Source organism: Agelaius phoeniceus, chromosome 6 (genome assembly GCF_051311805.1).
Source record: "Agelaius phoeniceus isolate bAgePho1 chromosome 6, bAgePho1.hap1, whole genome shotgun sequence".
In the NCBI taxonomy this organism is placed as follows: Eukaryota; Metazoa; Chordata; class Aves; order Passeriformes; family Icteridae; genus Agelaius; species Agelaius phoeniceus.
In genome coordinates this window covers 28,564,026-28,591,603 of record NC_135270.1, presented here as the reverse complement: position 1 = coordinate 28,591,603, position 27,578 = coordinate 28,564,026, and the positions used below count along the sequence as shown (strand labels likewise).

The window sequence follows — 27,578 nt, the reverse complement described above, 5'->3', positions numbered from 1 at the left end:
GCAGGGAATGAAGGACAAAGCAGTTTTCTTGTGCAAGTAATTCCAGCTTAGAGCCTGTTTCTGCCCTGACAACAGCTACATGTTGTAGCCATGCTGTTCCACCATCTGCCCCCTGGCTGCAAGTCTCAGGTGCAACATGCACCTGGGTCACATTTAAGCCAAGAGTGGCCTACAGGGAGTCTAAGTGTTGACATCTATATGAAGCTTGCATATATCTGCTTCACAGAATGACAGGGAAACCCACACCAGCTACCTGAAGATGAATCTTCATGCTGAATTGCCATTTGTACCCATAATGGAAATAAATCCATCAGAATAGAGCAATCAACAAGTCTAGACTTGTTTTGTGGTGCTTTGGATAAGGAATTCAGTTTTTCACTGGCACACATCTTTGCATATTGGCTAGTTCATATGATTGTTATTTTACTCAATGTTTTCCATAGCATTTCCTAATTGGAAGAGGTGCAGATGCTGCTCGATCTGACATAATAATCAATAATCAATCTGACATAATTTTTCTGACAACAGATTTACATCAGTCAACATCAATCTAACTCAGAACAGGCTTTTATCATGTCACATCTCGGACCAATTGAGACCAATTAATTATCCTACCAAGTAAGCATGGCAATTTTAACTGCTAAAATATTAACATTACAGTGAACTTCAGTTGACCTAAGGGACACATTATCATCTTGACTGACTACAACTTCATGGTAATTTCTTTTCAGTGTAACACACAAAGTGATGATCTTCTAGAAATTTCCTGAAAAACAGTCTCCTTCTATCTTTGCCCTTGTCAATACAGAAGACTTTTTCACATGGGAGTTGCATTACTGTCTCATGGTGCTATTATGGAACTCAGAATTTGTGCTCTTGCATAGCTCCAGCTATATTGCTGTGAACTTTTGATGGGTTTTCCAAAGACTCACTCTTGGTTGGTGCTACCCATAACACAAAGCATCTCTCCCAGTAGTTCAGGAATAGAACTCACAGGTTTCTATTGGGTCCAACCCCAAACACAACATCCTCTCATGATGCTTTAGGGATATTTTTTTCCCCCCCAGGATTTCTATTTCCTTCATATTTTCTGTAGAGCCTTCTGTCCACAGACATCTCTTAGGGCTCTTCTGTTTATTGAATCCTAACATGTTAAAACTGAATAGCATTGGCTCTGCTAGCATCTATTCCCTTTCAATAGCTAAGCTATTTAATAACCATATTCTATACTGTGTACTCACAGCACCAAACAGTACCAGAAAAAATAAGTGCTATTCTGTACAGGAAACAGCAGGGACCTTAACCTTAGATTTTTTTTTTCATTTTGAAAAACAAAGATCCCAAATACACCTCTCAGCATTCTCCAGAAAGAGTTACACCAAACCTGCTGCAGTTCAAGCACCACATAAGACTTTGTTTTGTAGAAAAACATCATAGAAGATTCAAGTCCTTAATCTATCAAGAAGAATGGGCTCTGATACTGACAGGTTGCTAAGTTACTAAGACCACATATATATTAAAAATGTTTATACAACATTTTCCTTTTGATTGAGTAGTAGTTCTTGCTTTGACAAGGAAAAAAAAAATCAGACAAGTTGTTGAAACAGATGCCAAAGATTTTATACAAGGAATGTCATGGCTGCTTTCTCTTTGTGCATAAACATGGTAGTAAAGCTACATGCATAAACAGCACACAGGGCACAGCCTACAAACCAAGAACACATTGTTCACCCATTAAAAAAATAAAGAATACTTTGAAGCACAGAATTATGCTAGATGTACAGAATGTCTTTCAAGAGAGGATTTCTACCTACTCATGCCCTTACTTGGACAACAGGAAGTTTATGGCAGACTTTTGCTTACAAAAACATAAGACAGTCCGCAGTAAACTTGGCCAGTACCGAAGGTGTCCTGGAACATCTTCTAAGTCTACTTCCTTGTGTAGGCTGGATGTAGTTGTGAAGGGACAAACACTTTGTGAGCATGGTCTTTCAGAGACAAAGTGAGAACCGTTGTTGCAAGGAAAGTCAGTACACTTGTTCAGAAGATAAAGTTCTTTATAGCAGTTAATTTAATAATACAGTCTTAAAACAGGGTGTTGGGCATCTCATCACACAAGAGCACATTTAATAAGCTGGGGAAAAAATACCACAGTCGCAGGACACTGCATTAAACTCCAGCCATTCCAAGGAGGCAATTCTCATGTGGTAAAAGAATATTTTTCTGTGTAAGCCAAGAAGGGAGAATTTTAGGCAGTTTAATCCACAATGGTCTCATACTTCTTATAAGTGGAACCACAAATCCACAGTACATGACAGTATAAGTTAGGTTAAGTGGTGCTTTTCATAATAAAATCAGTGAATTTATTGCAGTCCTTTCATAAAAAGATGAAGTCCAGTGAGTGCCAGTTGGTAGGAGCAAAGAAGAAAGGATCCCATTTTCCAGGCTGATTTGTATGTTCATATTATTAGAAGAAAGTAAGTCAAATCTGTGCAGTTTGTATGCAACCATATCTGAGAACATAGAGGCTTCAGAAACTATAGGATCACTTAAAAAGTGGGGGAAAAGGAAAGTCATCACAATCCAAACAACTCAAACTTTGTATCTCAGAATTGCCTACAAAACTTGCTCTTTTCTTCTGCTCCGGACAAAACTTTTAACTGCAATGAACTTGCAGAGAAATTTGAAGAAAACCTGAGTACATGAAAACATTGTCAGGGAGAGAAAAACCCTGCTACCTTTTGATCTGGTATTGAAGTTGAAATGGCAAGATCAGAATGTTTTGCCTCCTGCCATAAGATTTGCTTTACCTTTCAGAACTCTACCGGTCTCTGCCAGGGAGTCTGCATTAACTTGATACCTCTTGCACTGCAAGACCATTGCTTCTATCACAGTTCAAACAAACTTGTTAATAAATCTGGGTTTAATCTTCCATGGCCAGAAGGGCAACACCTCTAGATGCAGAGCTGGTTGAACTACCAGGTGTATTTCATATAGCAACACTGGAGATTCCTGGCAGCACAGAGTCCAAACCTTCCTCACAGGACATTACAATCAGCAAGACATTCCAAAAGAAGAATTAGAAGGCCATAATTCTGATCCATTACAGTAAGGAACACCACCATCCTTAATTTGAACTAGGAATACTCAGAGCTTCATTTTCAACCATATTCTTAATATACTAAATTTTACATCATTGATATATATATATATATATATAGTTGGGGTTTTTTTTTAATTGGAATAAAATACACTGGATTTTGGGTTGCTCATTTACAAGGGAGCTCCCTCCCTTTCTCAGTTAATTTGAAATTAAAACCTAGAGGCTGAATGTAAGCTCATTCCCAGTGTTCCAAGATGGATATAACACAAGAGGAGGCCAGAAACTGGAAACATGCACTCTGGCTGCAACAGGTTAGAAGGTGAAAGGGAGACCAGATATTTTTATTTGTAACCCTGAGAACATAAGGAATTGCAAAGATCTGGAGAGCAGCCTGGGGTTAAAGGTCACCAGGCTTTTTATTGCAGTTAAAGCAAACTCGGACGGGGTGATCCCATCCGCGAGAGGGAACCGCTCTGCGGTCATGTGAGCACTCATCACAGAATCCCTGGCCACAGGCCCGACAGTGGTGCTTGGAGAGTTTGATACTGAATTCCTTCCGGCAATTGTGGCAGTGCAGGATTTCATGATCTGGTACCCAGTATGCAGGTCGGGCAGCATCTTTTACCAGACCTAGGGAGGAAGTGAGGTGAGGGATGAGAAAGAGGGAGAACAAAATAATCCATGAACATGAGCATATCAAGAATGTACTCCAGTGGAGGCACTCACACACTGCAAGTCATATCACTGCCATTAATGGGGACGTGACCTACTGACAGAATCCTTCAATGCAATGAGCAGCCATTTAGAGTATTCTACCATTCTCCCACATTCTGCCTCTCTTCAAAGAGTAAACTGTGTCTCTTTTAATACTACCATCTTGCCTTACTCAGACTCTTCCAGAGGTTAAGACACTTGCTTTTCCCTACCTTCAGTTTTAGCTGTGGCCAAAAAAACCGCCAAGTCACCAAACCAAATATTCAGAAATGCATGTAGTGTCTGAACTGAGAAAGGGATTTATTCTGCCTGTCAGAGAGCAAACACCCACAAAGGTGAAGGCTGGACATGCTGTAGGCAAAGCAGCTGAACAATGATCCGTGCAATGAGTAGGAAGACAGGTGCAATAACAGAAGATTAAAATGTGAAATGTTTGCTGACATACCTAAACTGCCACCCAGCACAAGAAAGAGCAGTAGAGGTTCCCTGCACTAAGCTCACCATGAAAGATCAGACTACTAATTACTTCCTCATCCTTACCAACCTGGACGGCTTCAAATTCTCAGCCCTCCCCTCAGAAGTAAGTACCAAGAAGTACCAGCAGTATCCATGATCACACTTAAAAGGCACTCAGCATCTCTGAAAGAAAACCAAACCTGATAAAATGCTTCCTAATTGGCCAATCTTTAGGGAACTTCAAATGGCAGGTCACTGCAGTGAATCCATCAGGGGAGCATGAATTACTCACAGCTTGGTGCACAGTTTTGCATAATAGGGTGAAAAGAGAAAGTGTGATCTGCAGAAACAACATGCTGAAAACCAAGAGGAAACATCAAGCAGAAGAGGTCCAGAGGGCTGTGAACTCTCAACCAACAGTGGTATCATAGCAGAGGTGGCAGCCTGTCACACAAACTCTTGAAGTTTAATAACAAATTTTGCCCATTGAAAACAAAAACACCTTTAGACAAAAAAAACCATCAGAACAGAAGAGAACTCACCTAAGGGAATGTCCATGGCTGTCACCACCGCTCCAAGCGTGTTTTGCACAGCTTCCCCCACCTTCCTGGCAATAAGTGTACCCCCTTCCTCATCTGAAGGCAGTTCAGCCACATCTGCATGACACAAGAGTGAAGGGCTCAACACCTAAGTCCACCACTCTTTTGGCCAAGTTTCAGCTAATTTACATTAACAAAACCAGCAGCAAACCCAAAAGGCAGGTTGTAATCTCTCCTCAGCCTTTATGTTCCCCATCCACAATCCTGGATTGCAGAGTGTTCATTTTCGCAGTAATGGACAAAATATACAGTCTGCTGTAACATAAGCACCCCTGCTCTAATGTTAGCACCAGACCATTAGCAGTTGGTAGGAAAACAAAGTAAAGATACTAAAAGTAAAGATAAAGTACTATCTTACTAAAAGTAGAGATACTAAAATTTCTAAAGAATTACAAAATAACTTTGTAAGCAGTTCAGGTGCCTGGTAGGGTCATCTTTCTTCCAAAAGGCATTGAGCTCTTCAGCTTCCTTACCAAAAACTGTTTGGAAACCCAGTGTGAACACTGTCTACACCCACTGAAAATGGTTGCGATCCAGAAATTAGGGACAAAGACTTCAGGCCAGTGCTCAGGGATAGTTCTGTCACAATCAACTCAAGATTACCTAACTGGAGGCCCCTGTTGTCATAGCAGTTGTCACACACGCGCACTGGTGCTGGTCCCCAGCCTCGCTCAGGCACTGGACGGGTCTTGGAAGAACAGCCATCACAGAAGCCCTCTCCACAGGCCCGGCAGTGATGCTTTGTGTCGTTATCTTTGAAAGGTGTGTTGCACTTCTTACAACTCTAATGAGAACAACACAGAAGGAAGAACTGTTAGTTTGATCTTTCTGAGTAAAAAAAAAAGAGAGCAGAGGCCCAGGATGGCACGTTTCAGACTGAAATTGTGAAAAATACAGTTAGACACAAGACTTGGGTGCTATCAGCCCCATAACTTTATCCCAGAAAAGTGATTTAGAATAGTAGGTGTATATTGTTCAAACCAATATATTGCTATGATCCCTTTGTTCACAATCACAAATAAACACAGCCATATCCTCCAGGGCTCAATGATGGATATTTGACCTTTGTGTGGGGTAAGAATTCAGAAGGCAGTCTTCATTGAAGAAGAATCTGCTTCCAGCAAGACACGGGGAATCCTTTCCCAGTTGAACTGTTTGGGTCAACTTTTTGCATCTGGTATGAAACCAGAGTTTAATCTATAAAAATAGTACTATCAACTGCAGTGGCCAGATTTAAGATGTTGATTATTTGCTTTGAAGAACAAATTCATGCAAGCCACGATTTTCTGTAATGTTGCTGGGATAATAGCTCACAAAGAGCAGGGAGAAACCATCTCTTTATCAGGGTTGGGCCAAGTCTCTGTTCATAATTTCTCTGGCTAAGTCAAGAATGGGAAGAGGAGAGAGCACTTCAGTTTTATTAAAGTTGTTGGAGTAGGGATTGCTGCAGTAAAACAAAGAAGCATTTAGAATCTGCAACATACTTTATTACTTAAAGAGTAAGGAAAAGGGGTTTTAGCTAGGCAAAGCCTTTCTCTCCAGCAGCTGCTATTTACCAGAATCTGGGAGTTGGGTCTCCAGTAAGCTGGGGCAATCTGGTCTGTCAACCAGGAGGTCACAGCTTTTGTGGGTCCCAGGCTAAGTTCAGATACTGATTGAGCCATGAAATTCATGCCATCCAACAAACGCTGGGCTGCATTGTTGTTGTCTTTCAGAAATCCATCAGTCTGGAATGAAACAGATATTGATTTGAGAATAAAAACAGGGAAACCTTTTTTATTAGATTCAGATGGCTCCTCAACCCATTAGTCCTGAAAAACTGGAGGGCAAGCAGGAGTAAAATATTCAGCAGCCCTGCTTTGAAAGACAGAAGTAGGTTGGCAACCTAGCCATTTCAAGATAGCCAAAAGATGTTTGAAAGCCCTTACAGTCTCTTTTGAACAGCAGGGACCAGCTTAATGAAAGGCAATCTATTTTCTCCATCAACATCCAGAAGAACCAAGTTAGCATGTGCATGGCTGCACACATACACAAAGACTATCCAGCAAACAGACTTACCCCTGGCCAGACATGCTCAATTTCTGTCCTCACTACAGTGTTCACAGGGTCTTGGTTGCCAAACCAGTACTGCCGGCTGCGATACACCACCCCGCAGTTGGGGCACTCGATCACGTACCTGCACAGGAGGAGGACAGGTCACCTCTCTGGCAAGTCCCATGTACCAGGCAGCACAGAGAGCACAGAGAGCTCCCAGCTGCAGTACTCACCCTGACCAGGCATACTTGGCAAGGCCCAGCCATGGGGAATCCGTGGAAGCAGAGGTTTTTGGCACCACGCTGACCTCCATCCCTCGTTCATAACAGGCCTACAACATAAAGGCTCAATTAAAACTACATCATTGGGAATCCAAATCTACGTCTGGCTGCTGTTTAGCCACATAAAGCATATAATTAGCATACAGAGGTCCACAGCAAAGGAACACTAATCAGAACTCATTTAAAAAAAAAGGAAAAACCCACTATCAATAATAACATCAGGGAAGTATTTCTACATCAATAATGACCCTGATAGTAGCCAAAAATTTTCCTGTATCCTGCACAGATCCTTCAGCAAAATTGGCTAATACCAAGCACTGGGCATAAGCAAATAAGACTAACTGTCAAATATATAAAAGGTCAACATCACCCAGGTTAAGAGCAGCCAACTTCAAAATTTAGCTAGAAAATTACACATAGCACACCGAGCTGATGAACTCTCCAAGCAAACATACAAGTCAGATAAGGATCAATTTTTCTTGTCAAGGCTATGACCACCTCTGACATTAAAAATAAAAAAAGGAAGAAAACAGGCACATGCCTGTGAAATTCCTCATTTACTTGGTCATCCTTTCTTTTTTCATTCTTCAGACCTTGTCCTTGTATCTCACCTTGCAAGTGTAGACTCTGTTATCATACTGGTGAGAATATCTGCATCGACTTTTGGATTCATGAGGGACTCCTTCCTTTGCATGGTTCATGCTCTTCTTACAGCCACACCTGAGATGTAAGAGCAACCCATGAGTTGTTGTTCTTAGACAGGATAGATGTCACCAAGATTTCATTTTTACTGCTATCTTGCATTTTTATAGATGTTGTGCCCTCAAAGCATCTTCACAACTGTACATATAGCAATGACATAATTTATTATTGAAAGGCAGGCTCTTCAGAAGGAGGTGTAGCAACTGTTTCCCATACAAAGCAGCACCAACAATTCACTGCAGAAAATGCTCAGCATCAGAAAAGAAGCATAACCACCCACAATATCATGCTGCTACACAGCTCCCAGACTCAGAGCACTGACTGCCATCTACTGCCCTTCCAGGCTCAATCTTGGGGCTCTTTCCAGAGAGCTATAAGCCAAGATCTAATCAAATACAGAGCTCCACTTAGACCTAGTCACTGAATACAGCCCTACTCCAGGATGTATGCTTTAGGATTGTTCATACTGTTTGGGCAATAAAAATGTCAGGAAAAAAAACATCATAAGAAATTTCAGGGGATTTATTTAGACACTCCTTTCTTCCTGCCCAGCTTGCATTTGGGAAAAGATATGGGCAGCACAGGTTTGTAGTCATACACAAAAATAGGTGGGCAAAACCCATGCATCCAGCTGGGATGTGGCAATAGTGGCTGTCCAGTTCACATAAGAGTGAATTTCAAGCTAACTTTGCCTGTAAGTACTAGCTGAGGGCAGATGATGTCAGGTGTCAAGATGTCACAGAAACTTTACATTATGTGGCTGCAGGTTGGGGGCAGCACTATCCTTTAAGAGGATGAAGAAGCATTTCTCATCTACTTACCCACAGCTGAGGCACACAGAGGAGCATGTGAAATATTCATCTGGAAAGAAAGAGCTGTGAGCCATCTGGTCATCAGGGATCTCCCCACTGAACCGGTCACTTAGAGCCTGTCAGACAAAAAAAGAATGAACTAGAAAGAGATTAAGGGCAATGAAGACCTTTTGCAGAAAAAGCATGCATTTCTCTACTGGAAGGGGAGGGAGAGAGAGTACACAGCTAACAAATGTGTCTTACTAGCCTGGAAAACAAAACAAGGATTGGAAACAAATCAAGAATGCAATCTTGCACTTGTATGGAAGTGAGTTGAATACTTGTAAGATATCTTTTTCTCTCCTCTCCTCTCCTCCTATTCCTAGTTTGAATTTTATAGTAGAAATAGGTGGTAGAAAATTGCATCCACCTCTGCGCATCCAATCCATGCTCAAAATAGCAGGGTTCTTGCTAAATGGGCTTTGCATTCTGGAAACCTCTGAGAAGAAACTCATAGGATCATTTCTCATAGCTCAGGAGAACACATTTCTTGCCTCTTGGCTCAGAAAGCGCTGCCCTGAGCTTTCCTCCAGCCACTTGAACAACTGCTCTTCTCTGGTGAAATGGCAAAACTGAGACAAAGGGATTTGTACCCTTTCCTAGGAACATCCATCCTCAGATTAAATCAGTCCTTAGTCTTGGCACACTAACTTTTTCAGTTCTTTTAGGTGTTATGTTTAGGGGGAAAAAAAAAAGCACTGGAACAAAGCAAATGGTTACAGTTCATCTTGATGGAGATCTCTGAAGGCATGAGATCTAGCTGAAACTCTTCCTACAGCTGAGGTTTATATAGTGGCTGCCTGCCTCTCTCTTCCACCCCCTCCCCTCACAGGGTTGAGGTAGGTGGAGTGGGTGTATCTTTGCTGTCTAACAAGGGTTGACTGCACATGCACACAGACTTGTGTGTGTACCTCTCTCACCACAGCTTCCCTCAGATAAGTATGCTATTTAAACATTTTATTTCACGTAATTTCAAGGAAATTTGCTTTACATTATCTTTTAAGCTTGACTGATACTGATACTTTTGAATGAACTCAAAAGTTAGAGGAAGTGGAGAGAAATCTCTAGAAAGTCTTGTGTCCTCAGCAAGAGAAGCAAAAGAAGTTAATTTGTAGTCAGTAGTGACTTGAACACAGCAAACACTTTACTAGTCATTAATTTCAGTATATCTGAAACCAGGCTACTTGATTAATGCAATAATGTCCTAGAAGTTGAACTAAAATTAATGATTCCGACTGTTTTTCCCCTTGCTGCCTGTCTGCTCCCAAATGCAAAGAACTGAGTACATGCCACCCTGACACTTCCCTCTGTGCTTCAGCTACCACTAACACAGAGAAGCCAGAATTATCTTTTCCAACAGCTGTGACTAACATCAGCAAAGACTGCTAACACTACCTCCTTCTGCAGATATGCCCTGGCTCTGCCTGCCCCTCCCCAATTACAACTATGCTCTTCAGGCCAAAGAAAATATGATGTTAATCAGGCAGTGGTATGTGGAAACTTGTAGGAAAGACTACAAATTTAAAGACCCAAAAATCCCTCTGACATCCTAGCAAAATAAACTGTCTAAGAAAATCACTTGCTCTAAAGTAATACATCATTTGGCTTGATCCCATCCTGTTCCCTAGCTACCAGCACAACTCCTTTTTGCCTCCTAGACCTTGGGTTATACTACTCAGCACTAGGTTTTGCCAGCTATTAACTGTCCCCAAGTCTCTTGCATTTCCTCCTCTTGTGCTGAGGCCAACTTTAGGAATTTTATAAAAAAAACCCTTTGAAGGTCTCTCTTTGTCAATCACTGTCATTAAGCACTTGTCACTCACATCATCAGTTACTTTTTTCTTCCCAGCTCCGATTTATGATCTTGCTCAGTTTGGCTCTTTAATTTTTCTTCCATGGTCTTTACTGAAGTGCTTGTTTTGAAGTAAAAAAAAAAAAAACTACTTAGCCTCCCTGGCTGAGGGAGAATTATCATTCTCATGGAAGACTTGCATGCAAGTCTGCATCACTGTTTCAGGTGCTCTGCCTTTCTGAGCCACAGCTGAGTTAACAGCAACAGTGGTACAAATAAACACTGTGACAAATTCTTCTTCACTTACTTTTAGTGCTTTGTAGATAACCCCAGGCTGTCTAGGTGACCGAGTAGTATTGTTCTCCAGCTGCTGCTCCACAGCTCGCCTAAGCCCAGAGAAATCTGTTGGAGGATTGTATGTCCTTGTTCCCTTGTAGTGAATTGAGCTGAAAGCCTCAGGAAAACAGCTTAGCTTCCGAAACCGATCCTGAATGAGCTTCTCAGGAACCTCAGAAGGATGATCTATATATAAGAGTATCAGCAAGTTCATATACAACTGATTGCTTAAAACAATACTTCAATTGCATAGTACTTTCATATGCAATATAGACCTAGTTTTCTTAATTAAATCTTCTAATACATCTGGAATGCAGTTATCATTATATCTTAAAACAAGGAAAAGAAACTTTCCAAAAGAAGTCTCTGTTTTGTGATATACAGCTTTAAATTCTAAGACCGAGTTTCTCAGGTAAAACCAGACACATCTAGATTTTGAAACAGATATCCAGATTAAGGAGCAAGTTAGGACATAATACAAGGAAACACAATGTCAGCACATTTGTTAGTTCTTCTCACCAGACCATAACTTGGTATAGCTATTCCTAGCACCTGATAAGTGGAGGACATGAACCTTACATGGGCTGCCTGTTCTCCATGCCAACCCTGCAGCAAGGAAGACTAAGCCTTTATCAACAACTTGTACATGGCAAAGCACTTCAGAATGGGCCACATCAGGTCAGACTCCACAGAGCCAACCACATTCTCCTGCTTGCTTCCAAGTACCTGCTGTACATTTCAGAATAAGGCAGGCCCCCATCTTCCCTGTCCTAAAACTACACAAACACACTTGTGTCCTCATGGGTCACTAAAGGCTGAACTGATTAAACAGAAAATGTCAACAACTTCATAAATGGCTGAATTGCTAATCAGCAAATTGGTACATGAGGAAAGGATCTGCCTTATAGGTAAGTTAAAAGTTATTAAGAAGTTACTCCAATAATAATCAGAAAGAATGTCAAGTTCTTCTACTAGTTTAAAACCTCACTGTTTAGAAAAGCCAAAATGAGAATGTGAGTCAGCCACGACTGCTGAGGTATTTATTACACAAGAGATGGCTCCTAGATATTCACAAACAGCAGGACTGAGCCTCAGCCACTGCTGCCCATGGGACAGACTCATGTCAGAGAAGTTCATGGAGAACTGTCTCCCATGGGAGGGAGCCCACATGGAGCAAGGGAAGGACTCCTCTCCGTGAGCAGCAGCAGGAGCAATGTGTGATGAACTGGCCATAATTCCATTCCATCTTCTTGCATGACTGGCAGGGGAGAGGTAGAGCTGGGAAGGAGGGAGGGATGAGGGAAAGCTAGTTTTAAGATTTATTTTACTTCTCATTACCCTACTCTGATTTTGTCAGTAATAAATTGAATTAATATCCCCAAGTCAAGTCAGTTTTCCTCCCATGATGGTATTTGATGAGTGATCTCTCCCAGACCTTATCTCAACTGATTGATTAACTTTTCATTATATTTTCTCTCTCCTGTCCAGTTGTGGAGGGGAGTGACAGAGAAGCTTCGGTGGGTGCCTGGCATCCTGCTTGGGTCAACTCACCACATTAGTTTTCACCTTCATCTGTCGTATCACCCACACTTATGAACTTGTATGATGACCCCTCCTGTGGCTGGCAGAACTCATTACTATTCAGTGCTGATGTTCAGCTGGCTAAGAGGATTATTCTAGCTGATTTGGAAGAGGGAATGCTCTTCTAGTTCCACAGCCTGGTTCCCAGACCAAAACCAGTGAAAGCAAAACCCAAATCACATTTCTACATGGTAGTAAAGAGTGCTGAATATTCAGTGCAACCTGATAGTTTACAGACAGTATTTAGCACATTGTAATTGGAATTGCCTACTCACCAGAGCCCAGTAGCTTGGTGTACACAGTCTCATGAAAGATGATGACACCTGGACCCAAAGTTGACAGAGGAACATCTAGGCCACAGCGGGCTGTGGTGGCTTTTAGCTCCTTGGTGAAGTGTTTTAAATAAGCCTCCGAGGCATCACCAAGGAATTTGAAGAGGTCGTTGTGGAGCCTGTCAGCACGAGTACGGTAGATGACAAGGTCAGAGATGGCCAGGACCTTCAGCAGCAGCCGTGTTCTCTGGCTCAGGTTGACAGTGGCCCCCAGCAGGCCCTCAGTATCAATGACCACCACTCTGCGGACAGGGTCATAGGCTGCCCAGACTCCAACTGTGCAAGACTCCTGTGCAGGAGATGTCTTGAAGACTTCCCGGCCATAGAAGAAAGTGTGGTTAAGGGTGTGAGACTTGCCATCCCCTGTGTTCCCAAAGATGGACACCACCTTTAGGTGCTGGTCAGGACTGCAGTCCAGTTTCTTAATAAAGTCTTCCTCATTCCTTACCTTCCAAAACAAAAAGAGAAAAATATTATAACTATGTAATTGGAATAGACAATACTGAAAACACAGCTGGTGTCAGAATTCATATGATTAAAAAGAGTGATTACCTCCTCTTCAGATTTCATCATAAGTTTCTGAAGCACCAAGAAGTACAAAGCAAAATACTAAAATGCAGTTTTGTAAACTGTACACATGGATGGGATTTATGTTGTTTCATCATGTAGCTGTTTTGGAAGTGATGCCTCACTGTGATTATGTACGTAGTCAACTCTCTAGTACATCACCCCATTCTCAGAGACAGCCCTTTCAGACAAGGGAGCACAACACTACTTCCAAGTCTGTCAGAACAGCTACCTGGAGCATGGCAGACTTTCTCAGTAGCACTGGTCTCCTGGCAAGCATGCAAATTCAGGAGTGAAAGAGGGGATTGCTTTTACCACTTTAACTTGTGTCATCAACAGAGGTTTTGTACCTGTTTAGGTACAAAAATCTCTGCCATGCACTTGTGCTGCACCTATCCACAGCCAGGGGTTCTCAGACACAGACTGTCCTATTCCCACTGCTCTGCAGCTGATCAATCCTTCAGCTGGAAAGTGGGAGCAGAGAAGAAGCAGTAAAACTGTACACTGCAGTCAGGTGCTTGAAACAGGTCAAACTGGCTCTCACAGAAGTGCCACAACTACCTCAATGATCCCTTTCATAATTTACTGTATTGTACTTTAATTAAAAAATAAAACAAAAGAAAACACACATACAAAACCAAAAAGAAGTGCAGGTAACTTCCCTTTGGCTTTACATAGTTTAAGTGTCAAGGATCATGCTGTCTAGGCTAAAGAACAGGGCATTTGCTGTTCAGATACTGGAACAACAGGAGCAGATGGTGAAATGGGCTAGGGCTCTGTACAAGAGCCTGTCCTTATCTTGTTGTAGAATAGGTCCTTGGCTTTCAGAGGTTTCATGCTTCATTCATTTGTTTAGCTCTTATTTTTTTGTCTTCCAACAGGTTTTGTCCATATATTATATGACAGGGAAATCTTTTTGAGAAAGATTAAATTCACTTTCTTCATCTCAATTCCCTCTTCAAGGAATCCCCATCAAATGGAAAGAGCAGGGCTTCCATCCCCTCCCACCTGCCACTTAACTTCTGGAAGCTCTTAGCTATTTTCATCCTGTGAGTACAGTTGGAAGATCTCACAGTCTATGAACCAGAGAGGCAATGAGGTAATAATAAATGGTTTCTTTGAACAAGCTTATTTGTACATCAGCAAATTAGTTTAAGGCTCAATCAGCCCCATTTGCTTTCATCACACCTATCAACAGCACCTAGACTTTGAAGGAAAATAAAAATCAGCCAGTGTGCCAAAACCATAAAAAATAGCCAGTGTGCCAGATTGTGGTTGGGAACAGCATTCACAAAGAAAACCTGTGGGCTGTGGGCTTGCAGTAGCTTCTCACAGACTCAAACTATTCAAGGCAGCCTCACAGTGTAAAAGAAAACAGGAAACCAGAGACATCAATATGCTCTCAAGAGAATCTTTCCTGGTGTATGTGGGGGAACATAAAGATACACTGAAATTACAGGTGCACAAGAAAGAGTCTGCTTTCTTGGTAGCTGTGATTATTAGCTTATCATCAGGAAGGTAGCTTAGACGATGGATGCAGTTTTGCTTAGTGTCTCTTAAGATGTCTCTGTGGAAGAAAGGAAGTTCTTGGTTCATGGAATAGCTCCTTAAAACATTCACATATTTGACAATATAAAAATGTTACGTGTACATAAGCAAAAAGGAATATGATAATGTATTCTTCAAAAATGTTTTGGTTTTAAACCAAACTTCTCACCAAAAGCTGACAGGTCCTTTTTGCCAGAGTCAATAATTATGTACTCCCTGGACAACACAAAAAAATATCAGTTTTCAAACAACTGCTCAAGTATTGGCAGGATAGCTAATGGCTAAGATCTTTCAGCCAGCACTAGTTATTACTTTGGTAGCAGTTTGGGAGAGTTTGTTGAATGGGCTGAGTCAGTAATGTCAGGAGACACAAAGGACAGGAGGGACAACAGGAATAAGGGTAACTCTGAGATATATTCCCACTGTTAAGAGACAGGAGTGAACTCAAAGTTACACTGAATATCAAATCATATACCCAAAGTTATGGCCTTCTAAGTTATCCCCTTCTAGGCTCTTTGCAGACCTCCTTTCAAGACAGAACTCAGGAGTGATTCGAACAAACAAGTTACCCAGGAGCACAAGAATGCACCAAAGTCTAGCTAGTCCAATGTTTATGTCTCACAGGACTTGGTAATGAATGAGGAAGAACTTAAGACATTAAATGAGTAAATGTTTCCTAGCACACTTTACCAGTGCTCAGAAGTCAGATGACCAAGAACTTCTTGAGCAGTGGTTGCATTTAGATGATCATGGTTGGTAGAGAACCAGTAGACTATCCTCCCTTTTAGAATCTAGTCATAATTTTGGATCCTGCAACATCCTTACAATAAATTCCATGTGGGAGGAGAAGTAACAAAACCAAAACCAAGCCAAAATGACCAAAAGAAGCCCTTCCCTTTGAAGTTGAATACACTTGCACATCACTGGCTGCTCCTTGCTCTTGTGCACTAGTTGACTTTAACCAACGCTGAGTACAGGAATGATACTCTCAAAGAACCATCCACAACAACCCCCATATCAGTAGTCCAATTTACTTCCCTTGAGCAAGTTCCTTTAAGACATTAGAAGTCAGAGTGGGTGTAGTGTCAAAGCAGTAATCCCCACTTCTTTGTTTTGCTTCTCATCTCCAAAACAAATTGGTATGGTACCGCCTTGTGTTGCACATGCAAAAGGCTCACGTTTCCATAACTGTGTCCACTTCTGTGTTGCCCAAGAGCTCCACATCTCTGAGGCTGACAGCAGAGGGTAAATACAAAACCTTCCTTATGTTGCACACCTAAGTAAATTAAGGATGAAAACTGTATGCCTAAACCAAGACATGAGTCATATCTCTTCAGCCCCTTCTTGATTTTGCCATTTCTAGTACCTGAAACTCATTTATACTTTTGTTATAGCTCTTAAGAGATTCACTTCTAAAAAAGAACATTAAATCACAATTTCAATGTACATTGAAAATAAGAGAGAAATCTATAAAGCGGATTTCTTCCTTTAACTACAGCGAGTAAGACTAACCTGGGAAGAATAAGTTCCATCACAGTAAAGTGCCACCACCAAAATTCACATCTCTGCAGGGCACCTCACAATCACTCCTGAAAAGGCAGCGCACAAACGCAAAGAAGCATAACTGGCTTAACCCAGCAACTCAAGTGCAACAGGCTATTAAAAATGCAACTGGAAATTTCCTACTTTTGCCCCAGAAGAAATTTTTGTTGATATCCACAAGTGTCTCTTGTTATCAAGTGACAAAAAAGATGGTTCCCTCTGAGGAAGAGAAACTTTCTGCTATGAAACCCACAAGAGCAACAGAGCTGTGGGACAGTCCCTAAACCACAGTAATTCAAATCCTGTTTCTTCAAAGATCTTAGGCTAATTCAGGTTGAAAGTGACCTCAGGAGCTCATTACTTCCTCTAATTTTCAGAGTCCTCCAAACAAGAGATTGTGACCAAAAGTAGGTGCTCAAGAAGAATCAAAGCTGACTTTTAAGTCCAAGCACCTCTAGTTTTCTACCTTAGGTTGCCTCTTATACCTTTTCTTCTGTATGACTTTCCATGGAAAATATAATTTATGCTATTACTCAAGTCTTCCACATATAACTTAAAATTCATAATTTAATAATTCCAATTTGATACCAAAATAAGTGCCTCTAAAAGACAAATTTCCTAAAAGTTTGATGAAAAGGGACAACAGCAGAAAAGAAAGACTCCAATAACCTTACTGAGGAAAGAGCATGTCTCATGTGTACCCCCTGCCACCTCCAAGACACAGCAGTAAGAGGAGCAGTCATGCCCACACATGCTAGCCAGTAAGCATGCTGGCTGGGCCATGACAGCGCACATACTGCTTCTTACTCACTAGGCAGAAAATGTGGACAAGCACCAGATAATGAGAAGACCTCCCAAAAATTAGACTTCATTAATTCTACTGGTCAAAGAGTTACTTTTTACTAAGTAAATGTTTTACAGTAACCTGAGAAAGTTTCTGCAAAGGGCTGTGTCAACAGATTAGTTTAGAGAATTGTGTATGTCATACCAGTAGTTCCAATCTGGTATTTGAGTAAGTTATTAATCACTTATCACTTACTAATCATTGATCCAGTGAACACTTAAACACATTAATCACAACTGTCCTCAGTGATCTCCTAGCCTTCAGCCAAGCTGACAGTGGACATCAGTATTTCAGTCCTACAGAGCCTCAAGCCCAAACTGAAGGACTCAACACCAGATGGAGAGAGGACAAAATAAAACAGGGGACAGACATGCTACAGGGATGTAAGGTTAGATTCTCACACTTTGATCTTATTCCCCATATGGGTGCAGGTCTGGCTCAAGCAGATGAAAGCATTTGTATTAGAGGTGTTTCCTAACCTGAAGGGTTTTTTCCTGTTTATTTGTCTTCACTGCAGTACCACCTATGGGTTCTGTTGAGAATTGTTATCAGCCACAGTACTTATCCAAGGACAACGCTGTCCCTGAACTGAATATATTTTTCAGACCAAAATTATCCTGTTTCTTCCCACAGTGCTGGCATAGGAATTCAGGTTCAATATCTTCATGGGTTTGTATGGAGCTTGACAGCATGAGTTTCAACAGGACTTACAGGTCCCTGCAATGAAGGGCAGAGGCTGCCCATGTGTGAGGCCCACGTCCATTATAATAGAACTCTGAGAGAGGCAAAGACAGAAGAGTTAAGTCCTGCTTAACAACCCTACCCAAAGAGATCCTATTTTAAATGTTTTAAAGACAGTGGTGGAAAAAAATCAAGAAGATTGGAAGTAACCCAGTTTGAATGGACTCCTCCCTAACCCAAGAGGCAATATTGACTGAAATATTGCTATTACTAGTAGACAGCAGCTAAGTTATATCATACTTCTGAAATCAGAAAAAAGACTACAAAATCCACTAAACTGTTTGCTTGCTGAAAAAGTACTTTTTCAAGGACTGAAGACTAATAAAGACTTTGAGGTGAATGCAACAGCTGCAAAAATAACACTAACATAATAGTATCATCTAACTCTAAAAGAGAACATGAAACAATGTTGCAGAAATCATGGTTTTGTATACTAAATGTCTTTCAAGTTCCTGTAGATGTTAATTTGGCCACAGAGCTACCAATTACCACCCCGAAGTCACAGTTCTAGCAGCAGAGACCACGTCCACGTGAAGAGACTTGCCCAGGCGACATCAAGTCAACAAGCGAGTTCATGCTGTCTTCCTAAACGCTCCTAAGAGGAACTCGATTACCTGTGTGAACACTACTTACACCACTGTCCTTGTTAAGAGGGGCATTTACAAACTTACTTGTATAACAGTTGCATTCTTCCTAGAAAACAGTTAGTCTGGTTATTTTCCCAATTTCAGGGTGTTTGAACCAGGCAGGCCAAAGGACTCAATCTTCTGCCTTTATGTGATCCTACAGCAAAGCATTAACAAGCCAGGTAAAAAAGCCAGAAGTGTGTACTGCAGTGACAGCTGCCTCCAGTGATCACTGCAGAAAAGAGAAAGTGAAAGCAATGGAATGAACAGAAAGGCTACAAGACAGCAAGCTGATTTTACTTTCTTGAAGTACCCCAAAGCACTCACATCCCATTCCTACTGGCAGCATCCAAGAGCACAAAAGGATTAACTGGAAAAGTGCAAAGAGGGGTACAGCAGGGGAAACACTAAAACACCCCATTTTCCCCCTCAAGACTATTTAGTTCAGAAACTGAACTAAGTTCAGGAACTTGTTGAATGAAAAGTGTGGGTAATTCCAGAGTGGCTTGCAGGCTCTCTCACCTAAGTCAGTGACAATTGACTCTTCCTTCCACCTCAGCACTCATATAGCAGACAGAAGAGACAGGAAAGAAGCAAAGTATTTGACTTTAATTAATGCCCAAGAGTACTGCATCATGAAGAAGGTACAAGACTGGTTCCAGGGAAAAGCACTATTTTTAAGTGGCTATGTTAAAAATTAGCTAAGAGTTAGCTAAGAGTTAGCCTAAGACTGTCAAAGGAGCTGTGTTTGTTAAATGAATGGCTCTCTCTCCTACCTTCTAAAAATAGTCTTCCAAATGCTGGTATATGTCCAGTGGAAAAAGGAATACTCTTAACCAGCAATTGCTGAGTAGTTTCTCTACTACTTTATTCCAAAGACAGAAAAACAGTGCACTTAAATTTAGTTGAACTGATAACAGACTGAGATAGGAGTAATACTGATAAATTACAAAGTAATAAGAGAAAAATTCCTAGAGTGTAGGACAGTAAACTCCCCAAAATACTTTGGCAAGAAAACTTCCCTAAAGCACAAAGAGGAGGAAAACTCATCTGTAGCACATCAACAGTATCAAGGGACAGAAATTACATATCCTGATCCAACAGATCACACTAGTCTAAATAATTCAGATCCTTCAATATCTTTTCTTCCTCCTTTATATCCGTGGCAAATATACTAGCTGTGACTCCTTATTTTATAGGATATGGACTAAATTTCCCAGAAATTTACAGCTGACTGTAAAAAGCACAAAAATATACCCCATCAAAAACACATTCCCCAACAGCAAATGAAGGAAGAGTGTCACAGGAACTAGCACTATTTGCTAGACAAATGCAAGTCAGACTTAAGAGATCATGACCTTATTTCATAAAAAAACACATACATTAGCTCCCATTAATGCACAAAGAATACTTGACAAGAAAAAGTATTCCTAGAGACTCCACTCTCTCTGAAGTCCCTAGACTTTATCCAGGCTCAAATCAGTAGATAATAAGGAAAAATCACAGTACTTCCATCAGGTTTACAGCAGGAGTGAGAAAAGCAATGCAGCTAGCAACCCTGCAGAGTCATCACTATGTATGTGTAACTTTTTAACAGGAGGGGACAGAGGAGGACACATGGACTATTATGCTGTTAGTGACAGGTTATTTGACGATTGTACAAAATGGTCTGCATTTAAATAAGGGCTATGGGTCCTTTTGCCTTATCTTAACTGACTGCAAAGCATTACATAGCTTCTGCTTATATCTGCTGAGGGGAAGCCCTTACTCCTTTAGGTGTCTAGACCTGCTAGAATGAATAGAAAAACTGTCAAGGAATGGGGCTATATTTAGGAAGTTGAGATATCTATTGGCACAACAAAAAGACCATGCAAACTGAAGAAAGGGAACTCATATAAGTATCTCAGGGGAGACATAGCAATAAAAGTATGCTCTTTTTCCCTCATAAAATTACACAGCTGGGGAAATTATTTTTGTGACTAGATAGAGGAAAATTTTTCTTTTCTTCTAGACTCCTTAGTAAGTCAGACTACAAAGTCAGTATCTTTTATTTTTGTTTGCAATTCACAGATTGGGTAATTTCTTGTGACAGAGCTAGTTTCTGGTCAAAGATGAGCAAACTCTAAGGCAGATTATTAATAACCAAGCATATCCTCTATCTTCTGGTGTCAATTAAAGACTTTTTCTACTTCTATTAAACATATGTGCTGAGTCCTCAATTAGGGCTTTGGACAAAGTGCTATTATAGAAGCCATTAGTGACACTACAACCAAGTTCTGATCTTGTGGTAAGAGCTCCCAACATCTGTTCCCCAAGATAAAAATGTTGTTATGCATTGTTAAGCATTCAGCCCTGCCTCAAAAGCAGTAGAAAATAAAAGTTTATTGTACAACAGACGTATAACTCTGCTTTATGGTAAAGAGCTCTTTTGCAAGCATGTTGCATAAAAACAAAGCAAAAATGGAAACTGTTCCAGAAATTGCATAAATATAAGTACAAGCGACAAGAGAGATCCAGGTGAGTGGAAGAGTTCATGGGACAGTAAGAGAGACCTAGGATTTGAAACAAGTATCACAACCTGAGTCATGTTTTTATTGCTGTATTTCACTCTGTTTTTCTTAATAGATACACAAATACCAGTTTAAAAAACCCAATTAATCGACTCTGACTTCTTATGGGAAGTGCCTCCTGTGTGCAAGGGGCAGCAAGTGCCTCCGGTGTGCTAGTGACAACACAATGATGTTTGTTTGAGAATCCAGGAAGTTAGAGATAAGAAAGGAAAGCTGACATCTTGGAAGAGCAGATCAGGAGATTCAGTTGAGGGACATACACATATAATAAAAGAGGGCACATAGTTTGAGTCTAACAAGGCAAAGAGGAGATGTGGAAGATGTAAAGAGAGCAGCGTAAGTGGGAGATGTAAAGACTGACATGACCAAAGCAACTGACTGAGGAAGTAATCCCCACAATATCATTCTCAGATGAGCAAGGAAGACAGACTATGTCAGGACCAATTAACAAACACATGAAGCAGTTATCAAGAACAATTTGATTGAAGCCTCAGCTTTAGATATGCAATAAGTAAGGCCAAAAGTTTAACACTGTGTAAAGAGAAACTGCGTAACTGAGCTTGAGAAAAACAGCCCAGAACGGGGTCTAAACTGCAGGTGATGCCAGTTTAAAAAACATCAATAAGTTTTGTTTTCTAATAGAAGTCAGTGAGGTCTTATGAGGAACAACAAGTCCTGGAAGAAGGAAGAAAAAATTCATCATGTAGGTCAGGATGCCTAGGGACTAACTCAAAAGAGTTGCAAAGCATTGTGCAGTGTGGTGTGAGATAGCTGGGGCTGGGCTCCATGAAGAACAACCTCCCTCCCTGTTCTTCCACAGACTTGCAGTACAAACTTGGATTTAACCATATTTTTTAACATGAGATAGCCAACCTCTTTTTGTGGTGCTCAGATACAGTGCTCTTATGATGAACATCACAGAGAAGCTTGTATTTCACAGATACAAACTTTAGCTACCATTAGTTTTCTAAAAACAAGCAGTGGTTTAAAATGAAACCTTTTCTGTCTATATGTGTCCAGTCAGCTGTTTGTTTCTGCCTAGACATGTGTAGGATGGTTCTGGGGCAGCCCGCGCTTCAAAGGATGAGTCTGGACTCTTCAGTTTTTCAGTCTTCAGATTGTTTATTATTTCTTATCTACAGAATTTTCTTTCTGCCCAGCAGAGATCTGACCTGCAAGGCAGCCAAAGGCACTCTGACCACCCACGGAGCGGTCGTGTCTTTTTATACTAAAAACTACGTACATCATATTTACCTTTATTTCCCAATACCTTTCACCCACATTAGCAAGTGCACCTTCACCATGGACCAATCCCCAAGTGCCAACATCACCAGAGAAAATGGAAGAAAAGAAGAAGAAAGAAGAAGGACAAGACATGCCCTGATCCCTCCATCTTGTCTCCATAACCCCCTTGTACCAAAACCCTAAAATCTATATTTCACCCTGTAAATACATCATTCCTGCACCATTCATTCCCAAGTGACTCTCATGTCCTCAAACAGCTGGCACATCCCTAGAGGGATCCAAGTCAAGCTCCTGGTAACATTCCAGGATTTCCGAGCCCCCCAAGGGTTCTCTTGGTAACTCTGGACATCCGGAGTGATGTGCTGAGTTCCCACATATATGGATTTGAATAAGCACAAGAAGTCCTCAGCTTTCTGAGCTTATGCTATACCTGCAAAGCACAAAAAGCTTTGAGCAGGCCAGCACATCTGTGCAACATGGCACAAAGACAATTATGCAGACGTCAGAATTATCATAGCTGTATCTGCATAGTGCTGAGCCCAAACTGAGAATTTCCACTTCTCCTCTGAACCAATTTGCTCAGGCACGGCGCCTTATGGATTAATCTACATTGCTTCTGGATCTAGAACTAGATCAGTCATTTGCTTACACACTATAAATATTCTTCAGTTTTAGAGCTACCACCTCCAAGAAGCCAACAGGAACAGCTAGATGAAACATAACCACTTGAGCTTAATAACTCCAGGTTCCAAAGGAAACTAAAAAACAAATCTTTTAGCCCTGTGTTCAAGTTGGATGTTTGTAAACAAATATACATGAGTGATTATCTCAATCCATCATCTGCTGCTCCAGCAGTGTTAACTAGTTCCATCTAATTTGGGAGAGGGGTGGTGGTGTATGGGTGATGTAGCTTTTACCATCTGTAATCTTGTAGCTTTTAACATTGCCAAGGCAGAATCTACCACTGATAGCAAATCAGCAGTGTCCTCTCTTATTTCCCAACCAATGCAACAACTTTCAAGTTCCAAAGGTCACTAACAGTTAAAGACAGCTGAACTACATAATTCTGTTAAATTCTTATCCTGTCTGCTCAAGCTTAAAAAGCCACACCCTCTCAAACTCTGAACCTCCCTATTTCAAGTTACTAATATTTTGGCATTTTTGGACAAAAAATTGGTTTAAATAAAGAACATTTTAATGATTTCTCCCCAAGTAATGACAAGCACAAAATAAGAGACTGATGATCACTTTCCTATAGCTAAATTAGTTTCTCCTCCTCTTATTCCCAAGAGCGAAAGACAACTACTTAGCTCTGAAGACATTTTCTGTGGCATCTGACAGGCCTTTCTAAACAAAGGTCCTTATGCTCACTAGCAGAATTATCACTATAATAGCAAGTACTCTTTAAATTCCAGCTGTCAGAAAATAATTTAATTGAAATCTCTCAAATTGCTTTGATACTGGCTGTGAGATGTCACACACATATTCAGCTGTGAGGAAGAGAGGATCACTCCAGATGGAAGAGCTCTGATTCAACATCATGATAGTGAACTAAGATCATTTTTGGAGAGCTTTTTCAACCTAACCCTGTTCTCACCAAAAAGCTATGATCTGATAAAGGACCACTGCTATCCCAATAAGGAAGTTGGCTTTATTGCCCATGACATTTAAATAGCAAATGCACTTGCTTGCAGGAGGCAGCCAAAGGTCTACAACAATAAGGCTTACAGATTCATGAGTATAAATATAACTTAAACCAGTACAACCACACACAGACACAGTCTGTGAGCAGCTTTGCAGGACAGCCCTGTTCCAAGGCATTTCAGAGCTTGCTCTAGTGGCCAGAGGAGGATTATTGAAAAGTCTGTATCTTAAAGTAATGGTTGCATCTGTCACACATTACAAGGAAATAAGTGTGTGCTTAGGGCTTGGAGGCATACTAACTTGAGACTGCTACAGACCTGAAACTCAAGCACTCAGTTTACAGTCACTGCTGTCCTGCATACTGTGTGTTCTATGTCAGTGAACCATAAGGACTGTCATCCTTTCCTCCCTTTCCCTTTCCAAAGCCATGACAGTTTAGCAATTGGTACACCTGAATTGACAAAAATATGGCCCAAGTATCTAGCAACTATTCTATATTATTGTATAATTACTGTGTACATACATATATATGTATGTACACACATTTCTATAGTATAGAAAAGATATGAGATACTTAAGTCAGGTTTCCTTGTGATACCTGACAGGCACATCAACTGTTACTATGACGGATACAAATAAGTATCAAGAGTAAGAATATAATCACAATTCTTTTTAACGATGGTAGCATGAGTATGTTAAATTAGAGCAACCTGATACTGAATCTCCAGGTGACTATACATTTTCTTTCAATGGCTCCTGAATGAGGTTTAACATAGGGAATGCAAACTGAAAGTCAGAAAACAAAGTTCAATTTTTAGTTGTGTAATTAATCTGCTCTGTGGCTTTCATACATTTTGCCTTCTAAAATGCTTCCCAAATATAAGGGCTAACAGGAGAGTTCTATAACTGCATATATTGAATGCTAGACTTTCTGAAATAGTGCCTCCTGGGAGGCTGCTCCTAGACAACTAGTTCCTATCATTTTTATCAGCAGATCTACCCCAATGGCAACTTCCCCCTCTTTCAACAAAAGGCTAACATGTAATAACATTTGTGACAAGCAATATAGCTTAACCATGGTGTCTGTAGGACTTGTATGGAACGCTTATTTCTATTTTGTTCTATGCCTAAAAATCTGATGGATTTATTGGTGATAAATGGTAGCAATGGGCTGTAGTCTTGCATTATCACTACCTGGTACAGTACCCTCTCCTAGTTATACAGCAGGAAATTGTCTGTCAACACTCCCATTTGCAGAACACCTACTGCAATACAATGTATTCAATTTTGTTCAGGAACGATCAGCATCCTGCAGAGACAGCTCTTAGTTGTGTGTGTCTCAGTACAGAGTCAATTTTTTCACCAGCTTTGCTTACCAAGCCTCTTAGAGGAGGCTCTTGCCACACATAAGGTTTTAATGAACTTGACCTTTTGAGGAACTCATGAGCAAGGCCGTTCACAGGCAACGTGTCTTTTTGGCCCAAGATGCTCAGTGGCACTTGTACTTTACCTGGCCATCATTTTATTACTATTGCCGCCAATTACACTTCAAGTATTAACCATACACCACAGTAGCCCATTAGACTAAGAAAGAAACTAAATCATCTTGCCCGTTCACAACAAACTACAACAGTTCTTACCTGAATCTCCTCAGTTTCATCCACCAAGAGGAAACTCACAACTTTCTCTGTCATCTTCCTTCTCTTGGTCTCCTCATCCATCCCCTCCTCCTCTTCCTGTTCTTGGGCTTTGCCAGCATGGTACACGGTGACAGGGTGCTTCCTTCTGTTCCCCCCTGCATGTGTTCTCTTCTGACACTCCACGCAGAGGTTGATTTTGCACACCTGGCACCTGACTGCTGCTATCTGCCTTGAGCCCGTCATACTGGCATGCATTATGTTCCCATTGGCACCTTTGCAGGAGTCACAATACGGGACATGGCCAGGTCTTATACGGGTCCGTTCATGGTTCCGCAACCTTTCTGGCTGATGCAGCTCTTCTTCACAACGCTGGCACTGCAGGCTCCTGCACTCATCACACTCAAAGATTGCTTCATCTGTCCCACTGCAAACATAGCTTTCCTGGCACAGCAGTGTCGTGTTCTGTCCTTTCTCCACAGTTTGCGTGTGGGCACTCATCTTCAGGTTTCTTTAAAGCAATGTTTTTCCCTCCTGTTTCTGTTCCAAACAATGATATGTGTAAAAGTCAGTTCCAAATTTACTATTTCCACAAAAGAAAGAAACACAAGAGGAATGCTGTTGGTACTTAATTTTATATGAGTATATGTTTCTGTAAGATTCATACACTGACCTGCCTTGCAGGAAGAGTGGTGCTAAGTGCTAATGAAGTTTTCTTTCTCCAAAATAAACTTAGACAACGTGGCTGGTTTCATGTATTATTATAATACCCAAATGCTGGTATACATTCTTTCTCTACTTAGCTGTTTAACGTACTGTCAGTGACAAGAAAAAAAACCCCAGCCTGGTGTACTTCAACAGATGCAGCAAGTATTTCCCTGAAGCTGAGAACGGAGAAGCTGGTGACACAGAGACAAAAAAGGCATAGAAATGCACAAATGCATATATATGTACACACACAAAAGGACCTTGTCAAGACTAGAAAATTCTCTGCTTTCACTCCACAGCTAAGCTCCTCCTTCAGAGAGTTCACCGTATTTATTTGCTGGGAATTTCCTGATGTGCTTCGCCAGATAAACAAAAATCCGCTCTCTTTGTGCGCTCCTTCTAGTAACACTAGAAGACGATCGCTACCGCGGTCAGGCTGACAGACGACGGATTTTTTCCCCTCTTCCTCTGCGCCCCAAGTTGCCAGAGCACAGCCCTGAGACCAGCGCCCGCCGAGGGCAGCCTGCGCACCCCGCCGCCGCCGCCTTTGTCTCGACCGCTGCCTCCGGGCCGCCTCCCCTGCTCCCAGCCAGCGCGGAGCCCCTCTCGCTCCGGGATGACCCTCGGCGCCCCCTCTCCCGGCCAGTCCCGCGGCCCCGGGCGGGCGCTGGCCCGCGGGCAGCCGCACTTGTGGCTCGTCCGCCCGCGGGGGCTGCAGGCGGACCCCACGACTCGCCTGCGGTTACGTAACGGCGGTGCCGGCCGGCGCCTCCCCCCGCGCCCGGACCTACCTGGGGCTGCGCCCGGCGCTGCGCCGGCCGCCCGGAAAGGGAGAAGCCCCCGGGTTCCTCCTGCCGAGCAGCGGCAGCGGGCGGGAGCCGCGGTGGGACCGGGAACAAAGGCGGCGCGGCACGGGGCGCCGCGAGCCGGGCTATTGTTTACAAGCCGGCGGCCACCTCTCTTCCCCTTCCTCCCGCCGGCACCCAGTGACTAAGGACTCGGGTCCCGGCCGCGGCTTCCTCCTCCACCCCGTCCCCTCTGCGCCCGAGGGGGATCTCCCGGTTCTCCTCCCCCAGGGGTCGACCATGCAGTCGGGGCGCCCGGGGGAACTGAGCAGGGCAGGGC

The 27,578-nt window shown here is 41.9% G+C and overlaps 1 protein-coding gene across 6 annotated transcripts; it reads right to left on the bottom strand.

The window, feature by feature from the left end:
* Window positions 1–1,595: 1,595 nt before the first annotated feature.
* Window positions 1,596–27,385, bottom strand: ZFYVE1 (zinc finger FYVE-type containing 1). 6 transcript variants are annotated; one of them, XM_054635821.2, is made up of 13 exons: window positions 27,245–27,385; window positions 26,419–26,644; window positions 25,749–26,285; window positions 12,725–13,229; window positions 10,840–11,054; window positions 8,711–8,817; window positions 7,799–7,907; window positions 7,140–7,237; window positions 6,931–7,048; window positions 6,429–6,599; window positions 5,476–5,656; window positions 4,816–4,929; window positions 1,596–3,733 (listed from the first exon to the last, which is right to left on the bottom strand). In XM_054635821.2, the coding sequence occupies exons 3-13, from the start codon at window positions 26,244–26,246 to the stop codon at window positions 3,501–3,503; spliced, it is 2,349 nt and encodes a 782-aa protein (XP_054491796.1). In that variant the 5' UTR covers window positions 26,247–26,285; window positions 26,419–26,644; window positions 27,245–27,385; the 3' UTR covers window positions 1,596–3,500. The 6 variants fall into 6 exon arrangements, 5 of the variants coding, with proteins under 5 accessions (XP_054491796.1, XP_054491794.1, XP_077036368.1 ...); XR_008534525.2 differs by lacking the exon at window positions 26,419–26,644 and adding an exon at window positions 4,362–4,456 and having other exon boundaries at window positions 3,622–3,733; window positions 27,245–27,384; XM_054635819.2 differs by lacking the exon at window positions 26,419–26,644 and having other exon boundaries at window positions 27,245–27,384.
* Window positions 27,386–27,578: the final 193 nt, after the last annotated feature.